The 8,295-nt window shown below is 34.6% G+C and overlaps 1 protein-coding gene across 1 annotated transcript; it reads left to right on the top strand.

The window, feature by feature from the left end:
• Window positions 1-391: 391 nt before the first annotated feature.
• LOC121411333 lies at window positions 392-5,428 on the top strand. The gene is made up of 6 exons (XM_041604000.1): window positions 392-901; window positions 1,981-2,107; window positions 2,754-2,885; window positions 3,388-3,624; window positions 3,968-4,076; window positions 4,835-5,428. Exons 1-6 carry the CDS (start codon window positions 765-767, stop codon window positions 5,089-5,091), a joined length of 999 nt encoding a protein of 332 aa, XP_041459934.1. The 5' UTR covers window positions 392-764; the 3' UTR covers window positions 5,092-5,428.
• Window positions 5,429-8,295: the final 2,867 nt, after the last annotated feature.

Raw genomic sequence — 8,295 nt, forward strand, 5'->3', positions numbered from 1 at the left:
CTTTCATCCTTCTTTTATTCTAACTTTCTTTAATTTTTTCTCTACATTTCCCCTTCAGTTCGTTTTTTCTTTCTTTCTTTTCACAAGTCTAACATTGTGTATTTTTGTTGATCCTTTTTGTCGATTGTCCCGTATTTCATTTTGTGAAATCTGGTCACCCTGGCCCCCCCCCCCCTCCGGCATCCAATATAATAATAATCATACTCTAGTACTTTTTTGGTGAAACAGCAATACTGAATGAATATGTTCTTATACAGGCACATACACTTGGTTTTCGCAAAGTACACAATCATGACAATGCAGAGTCTGAAGTAGTGACACTAGAGTCACTTATGCACATTTTTTATGTACCGCGATTGCTTTGGGTTTGGAGTCTGTAACCACCCTAAATAAGGAATTGTTAAAGTGTCAAATTGAGTCTGTACTTGCAGACTAACTAATAATGGCTCGAGTAAAACTAGGTCAGTTCAAATCCTATGCGCGTTCTGCGTCATCAATGGATTGTCGCGTAGCAATGACATCATCAAAGGGTTTTCGCGTAAGACACAGCTACGTCATCAAGTCGCGCCCTCTGACCTACTTGCCATTGTTTACAAACAGACTGGTTTTTGGCAACGTGAAGCTTCCGAAACACAAACGTTATTCGAGATTGAGGAACGAAAGCATTGACAAAAAACAATTGAGTGATAAATTTTCAAAGATCAAAGCAACTTTCGGGGCTATGTAGGCTTTCAAAAAACGTTGACGAATTTTATATCAGAAACATGCTTTTCCATAAAGTGGCAATTGGACTTTGTTCTTTAATAATCGTTCACCCAGCATTGAAACTATTTGGCATTACTTGGGATAAGGAGACAGTAGATATTGACGTCATCACAGCTACCGAAGACGAAGAAATGAGGTAAGATTGCAAATTACACCATCTCCGTTTTTATTTTTCAGGCTAACATAGACCTTGGCCTAATTTGGATCTATAGGACTTTGCTTAACTTCACACGATTTTTTTTTCACAGTTTTGTGGTAATATAAAGAGAGGAAAAGAAGAGAAAGATATAGGGCCTAGAGTAAGTCGTAGAACGGGACAAAAAAAAAAGAGGAGGCGGAGAAAGGGAAAAGGAGAACAATAAGGAGAGAGAGAGAGAGTCGAAGAAAAGGGGAAAGGATGACGAAGAAAATGCAAAAATGAAGTGAAAAGAACAAAAGAAATAAAAGAAAATTGAAGAACAAGGAAAAGACGAAGAATAAAAAAGAAGAGGAAGGTGGGACTAAGAAGAAAAAGAATGTATAAAATATCAAAAATCTATATCAAAAAAAGGAAAAGAGAAGGCACTGGAAATTCCATCCATTAAAATATTCACCATACCAGAGACAACCCAATGTGACGAGGGGCAAATAAGCTTCCAGCTTTATGTCTCTATACATCCAAGTAAATTCAAGTAAATAAGAACGAGAGAGAGGAGAATGAGGGGGGGGGGGCCCATTGAGGTCTGCCTATGCCCGACATTTTCTTAATAAAAAACAAAATCAAACATAAGATATGGGTGAGGTACTGGACTTCATCATGTTATTCACAAGGGTTTTGATTTCGAGCATCTTTCAAGGACTCTTTTCACGTTTCAGTAGTAGGTTATAATTGGACGCTTAATTCGAGTGTTTTCGTTTTACCGTGAAGTCTAATTCGAGTGATCAGCGATGGCGTATTTTAATAGAGTGTGACATCTAATTAATCTGGAGTATTGAATAGGTGAGTGGTTGTCACACAGCATATAATTACAATTTGGATTTTGACTCAATACGTTCTGATATTTAGAGGAACACTTATTCAAAATAAATGTGTTCTGTCTGTAATAAAACAGCAACAATAGCAACATCAACAAAACCTTTCAGTAAATGATCATTACTCCTTAAATTCATCAGCATTATAATAATTCTCATCATAAATAAACATCACGCTGTTTGGTATTGTTATATATCTTCCAGTACGAACGTCTATCACAATGGGGTCCTGTTTGGTGTGTGGGTAGCAGGGGTAGCCATCTCCATGGGCCGTTTGCTCTCTGCCATCTTCGGAGGATCCGGAAAGAATGGAATTGATGCAGAAACACAGGTAGGAATCAGCTTAGATAAACAAAGAACAGTATATAACTAAACTATTCTCTCCTTTACCCAAATCATATCAAGATAGTGATATAAGTAGAAATGTAGAATAAATCCTGAGGTCTCTTAATTTTAACATTAAATCTGCATGGTTTCATTTGCGGTGCTATCCAAAATGAAAATCCTGCCAATACATTTGATATGGCACATGGTAATGATGTTAACATTAGCAACCCTTACTAGCCAACCTTTTCCCAGGCCTTTTCCCCAGTGGAAGTCGAGGTGAATCAGTTTCAGCTGCTACTATCATTGGCTTGAGAAAGAATAATACTGTTTGACAAAGAAAAAAGATGTCATGAAAACGGAACAATGCCAATAGGATGTGGGGAAGCCGTAGTCGAATCCCAGCGAAGTCATGTTAATATCTGATACGTGGGCCTTCTGCCATCTTGATATGGATAATATAGATCAGTTACATTAGCTGAAATTGCTCTCTTGGGTATAATACGTTATTATGTAATCACTGGTGAAACATAAAATTTCCAGAATCACTTTGGATCTAAAGTGGATTGCCAAAGATTTTGTACTGCATTAAAGAACGTGTGATTTTCCTTATTTATGAAAATTGTCAAAATCATGTCTTCACTCTAATCTAGACTGACCACAAAACAGAAGAGAAAGAACTCGGCCAAGAACCAGAAGAAGATGAACTGAACATAGTCACAGGAAGAGAAGAACTCGACAAAGTGACAGAAATAGAAGCTAAAGGAATCAAAGTTATCAATCAGGTACATCAAAAAGATTAGTATTCACATCTGTGAAGGAGCGCCGTTAGGGTATGTGGGGGGGGGGGCAACAAACTGAGGGTTATATTATTTTTCAATATGAGAGTATCCTAATAACTATTGCTTCCATATTATTTGCATTTATATGTTTTATATTAACAATTATAAAAGTTATGTAGCTGCCCCCCCCCCCTTAAAAAGAAAGAAAGAAGTAATAAAATATTATCTGATCCTTTCTTGAAAATCAATATAATTGTAAAGTGCTTCCAAAATAATGTGTTAATATCTTCCTTCTGTTTTCAATTTTTACATGCTTTACATCGTGATCATCAGCACGGGACATGCGACTGGGTAAAAATACACTTGCAGGAATGTCAACATTTCTCACGCCTGGTCATGAATGTCAGAGTAATAATCCATACGATTGATTGACAAGGTGACAAAAAATAACTACAACACCCCATCAAATCAGACAATAAAATCATTGTATATAATTTCTTGGCAGGAATCGTATATCAAATTAAAGGGAGTGAAACAGGAGAATGAAGACGATGATGACCCATTGAGAAGCCCACCAAACGACGATGTCACAACGCCAGTAGAAGTAGTTTCCAAAGAGGGCAAAGGCGAAGGGTCAAATATCGGTGACCCTAAACTTGATGAAAAGGAAGATAATGTAGTGAAATCTGCCACAAAAATCTCAGTTTACAAGCTTCCAGCAATTAAGCGCCATTCTTTCATGGTAAGTGTTGACCTCAGAGTGAAAATGATGGGATGTTTATATGATTGGAGTCAATCTTCCAGAACTAAAAATTTTCTTTTATGTATGGTTGGACAGGTCACACACATTCAAATAAATATAATTAATTAGGAAACAGATCATAGATACTCTAATTATATATCATATATGTGTATGACTTAAAAAAAAACACAGTTCAAAATATATGTTATTCTGCAACGTATATGGATATTTTAACAGATGACCCTTTTATGGAGCAGAAATACATAGATGGTATGAAAAAGAAGAAAGCAGACATGATACATGTATGCATAACTTTTATCATGTATAAATTCTTAATGTACAGATTCTCCAAGATGGAATGAATTCATTAAAGCAGGCAGTCAGTGGAAGATTCAGCCTGGAAAAGATCAGTCTTGATGGGGTCAGAAACTTCATCTTTATTGTGGCAAAAGGTGAGGAACTAACTGCAATAAATTGTTTTAAAATCACGAAGATGGTAATATCATTATTGATAATGTTGATGATAATGAAGATGATGATGATAATGGTGCCGATAACAATGCATTAGATTTGTCCAATGTCATATCTCTTTGAATTCATTTGCTGAAATTTCGATTGCGAGATGAACAGAACAAATTAAAAATATATAAGATGAGCTATATTTAAGCAAATACATGTAAATACATCTTAAGCACCTCAATCGAGCTAAAAGCAATACTATTTTTAGAACACAAACTCCACTTTGTAGACTCTGCAAGCATCTCATAGAATGAGAAAGTTGCAATTTTTTTTTAATAAGGATACCAATTTTCATGACAAGAGAATTGAGAGGGAACAGACAATCTTTATCAACAATTCCAATCACCAGAACTATGGCTTTTGATATTGATTGAATTGATTTTGTAATTGTACAGATAGTGATTTCCTAGAACATTCCATACATTCTTATTTTGAAATAACTTGATAATCCTTTTGTCAGTTCAGTCACGTTCCTACATGATGAGCCAATATCAGAAACTACCAGCAATTTCTTTCTTCCGCGTCCATACAATAACAAAATGTTCCGGTAGCATGTTTGAACATATGAACATGAAATAGACAAGTTTAGTCTAGATTCAGAGCCTAGTGAACTACAACCCACAAAATCAGAAACCATTTTCCTTATAATCCATAAATAAATACTATTGTGATTTCTTTTCCTCTGAACCAGGCACCCCTTCTCAGCTGAGTGAGCTGGAGTCCAAGGTCAAAGCTGACTTCCGCTGGTTGACCCCTGTAAGAGAGCCCTCACCTGCCCTGACTGGAGCCCCAGCCACCCAAGAGCAGAAATGGGTCTCTAGTACTAGTCCAAAGGCACGGGATATGTCACGCATCCCCACCAGCCCTAGGACCAGGTCCCAAACACTTAGACTAGGTCTATCTAACAAGACACCAAATCCAAAGTTCCTCACCAATTCCCAAAAATAGATAAAAAACAACAACAACAAGTATTACTAATGAGAGATACAATTACTAACATATTCAAGGTTCAAAAATAGGGAAAGAGATCAATCCAAATTATTATGGGAATATGAAAAATTTCTGTAGGTCATTCACTATAAAAGAAAATGAACAATTCCATATAAGAATGATTGACAAGAGTGCTATTGCAAGTTGTTATAGTAATAGATAATGATTTATGAAATATCATGTCATAAGTCATAGGTATATATTGGTCAGAATTATTAAAAGACTTCCAAACTGATTATTTAGACCTGGTGGAAAACTATTTTAAGGATAAAGAAGAAGCTGAAGGTATCATATTTTGAAGGTAAATGAAGTGTAACTGAATCTTAAACATGTTACTCAAAAGGCAAGAAGGTATTTTGCATAATATTTTATTTGAATGTTAAGCACTGACCAAACTGCAAAATCTTTGCAAATGGACAAAGCATGTTAATAAAGAGAGATAGTAGTAGACATACCGTGAGTTGGAAATCTCTATTTTGTTTTATTACAAATAAATTCACTTTCAATGTTGATGAAAATGAACATCAATGCAGTAAGTCATTAAAAAAGTTTTTAAAAATGTGACAAGTATTCTTGTTGGATATTCTTATGATGTCAGGTGTCAAAAGTTTATATAAACATAGGCAATTTAAGCAAAAATCTACCATATCATCAATAATTATCCTATCATAACATATTTTGTAAAAAAAAACAAAAGAGCTGATAATGCTTTTTTGCCAGATTTGTATTTCTCAAAGGTTGAAATTCATGTCAATTTGGACTTTAAAAAAACCCTGATATTGTAAGAAATGTTATGTTAGAGCATGTTTCCTTACTAGGATGTTTAAGATTTAATTTTAGGGTGAAAATTTAGATAAATGGAATAATTGAGTGACAAAATGGTGATATAATTCTTGCAAAAAACTCTTCCAAAAAATATATATATATTTACCATTGAATGACACCACCAATTTTTGCCCGAATTTTACCAAATCATAAAAACATTTCTGGAGATAAAGTAGATTTTATCACTTTTGTCAAAAAGGAGATATTGTGGAATTTTCAGGTTTATGTAACCCTATGCTCCACAGAAAGTGCAGCCATCATATAAGACTATTTTCGAAGTTACAATTGAAAATCATCAAAATAGGATGAATATCAGCAGTGATTTTATTACAAGATAAAAGAGGGTCATTTTAAATTGATAAATCATAATTTGAGACAAGTAAATGAAACTTTAACCAAAAAGGTTGATCAGTAAACCACTAAAGTACATGAAGGTAAATACCAGTAAAATTTTTAAAGTGGTTACCTTAAAAACATTTTCATGGATAGAAAGATATTTCTCAAATGATGATTTATTGATCAATTCATTGATACTGTATACTATTATATTTTGTAGTTTTGTAACTTCTGTTATCCTATTTTGACATATTATAAATGGTAACTTGACCACATTGACCAAAGTGAAAAGTGTAATTGACAATTCATAAATCAATCAACAGCTTCACTTATTTTGCATAAAACAGTAACATACACAACTCAGTGATATGCAAAAGAAAAAGTTGATGAAGTCCCTCACTCACTATTTCTTTTGGTTTTCATTGTTTGAATTATACAATATTTCAAATATTTATGGGTTTGACAAGGCTCCACACTAACTTTTATCTTGGTGGCCTGATCGGTCTACCAAACTCATCAATTTCATATTCTTGGTGGCCCGAAAAGCAAATTTGGTGGCCCTAAATCAATAAAAAACATTACAATTTATCAAAACTTTGGTAGCCTGACTGGGCCACCAATTGCAGGCTTTTAAAGAATTTTGCTGGCCCGACTCTCATTTTTGGTTGCCCCGGGCCACTGCTAATGTCGAGCCCTGGGTTTGACATTACTGACCAACTCGACTGAACCACAAAATGTTTAAACAATGGTAAATCCACATGTTCAGGGAGGAATAAAGCTTTGTTTCACAATGTAGAGAAAATTAAGATATTTCATACGTCATATAATGAAAAACAGTAAGTGAATGAGTGAGTGATGTCACCAGTCCCTATCATTTGCATACTCACCAAGATGTGCACATAGCTGTTTTGTGAAATTAAGTGAATGTCATAACTTTCTTATTTTACACCCGATTTTTATGACATTTTTTCAGTGTTATGCTTGTCGGAGTTTTCACTCTTTATTCAAATCAACGACTAGAACATGATCTTGGTCCGAACTCAATTACATAGGGATATCACTTGGCATGAGAAATGGTTACCAGTCGTGCGTAAAGTTATTCATATCTTACGAACAGCTTTATGAAACAACCACCTGATATATCCAGTCTTGATGTTCATTCTATTATGATATGTTTGTAGTAGGCCTGATGAAGTCCAGTATGGCTGAAAGCTCCCATTAATAAGCGCTTACTGTCACTCATTATTACTATATGTCTTCCAAGTACATGTATTAGACTATAATGAGTATCTGCACCCAAACAGATTTTGCAAAGGCTTCTTAAATTTTACCACAATGATTATCTAGGGATGTTTCATGGAGTGTCATAAAGGACTTACTGTACCTTTGCCATTATGGCAACTACCATATTAACAGGGCTCAGCAGCCAATTACAATCTAGCGTTTAATGGTTGATGTCATAATGATAAAGTTACCATAGTTGTAAATCTTCATGAAACAGTCCCCTTGGTCAGTGAATTCCACTGCCAAAACTGTTCTAAGCTATCGAGATCCTTGAATCTGATAGTAAGAATGCACAATTTTTAAGTGAAAATCACTGAAATGCTCCTAATATGTGCAAGGCTCCTTGGAGAAACAATAACTCCCATAAAAGAAAGATGGCACATTGGTAGTTTAAAATATGCTACTTCATGTTTATTCAAAATGTCATCATATGTTAATTTCTATGCAACTGTGTGTACTGTGAAGAGTGTGACAAATTAAATATTTCTTTCGATTAACATGATGATGTATTCTGACTGGTTTTCAATGTAAATACTTAGTTCCACATTCATAGCACCTACCGTAATACAACTAATACATGATACCTTCTATGATCTATATCACTGACGTAAATATTAGCAAAATGATTATCTGAAATACATAGGTTTCCATGTATTGTATTTGGCACATTGGTTGACTAAAATATGTTAATATATTCAAACTTATATCAGATAAAAG

This window comes from Lytechinus variegatus, chromosome 3 (genome assembly GCF_018143015.1).
Source record: "Lytechinus variegatus isolate NC3 chromosome 3, Lvar_3.0, whole genome shotgun sequence".
Taxonomy (NCBI): domain Eukaryota; kingdom Metazoa; phylum Echinodermata; class Echinoidea; order Temnopleuroida; family Toxopneustidae; genus Lytechinus; species Lytechinus variegatus.

Coding starts and splice junctions, on each gene's coding strand:
- LOC121411333 (XM_041604000.1), top strand. CDS start 765: ATGCTTTTCCATAAAGTGGCAATTGGACTTTGTTCTTTAATAATCGTT. Junction 902..1,980: donor ACCGAAGACGAAGAAATGAG/GTAAGATTGCAA, acceptor TATATCTTCCAG/TACGAACGTCTATCACAATG. Junction 4,077..4,834: donor CATCTTTATTGTGGCAAAAG/GTGAGGAACTAA, acceptor CCTCTGAACCAG/GCACCCCTTCTCAGCTGAGT.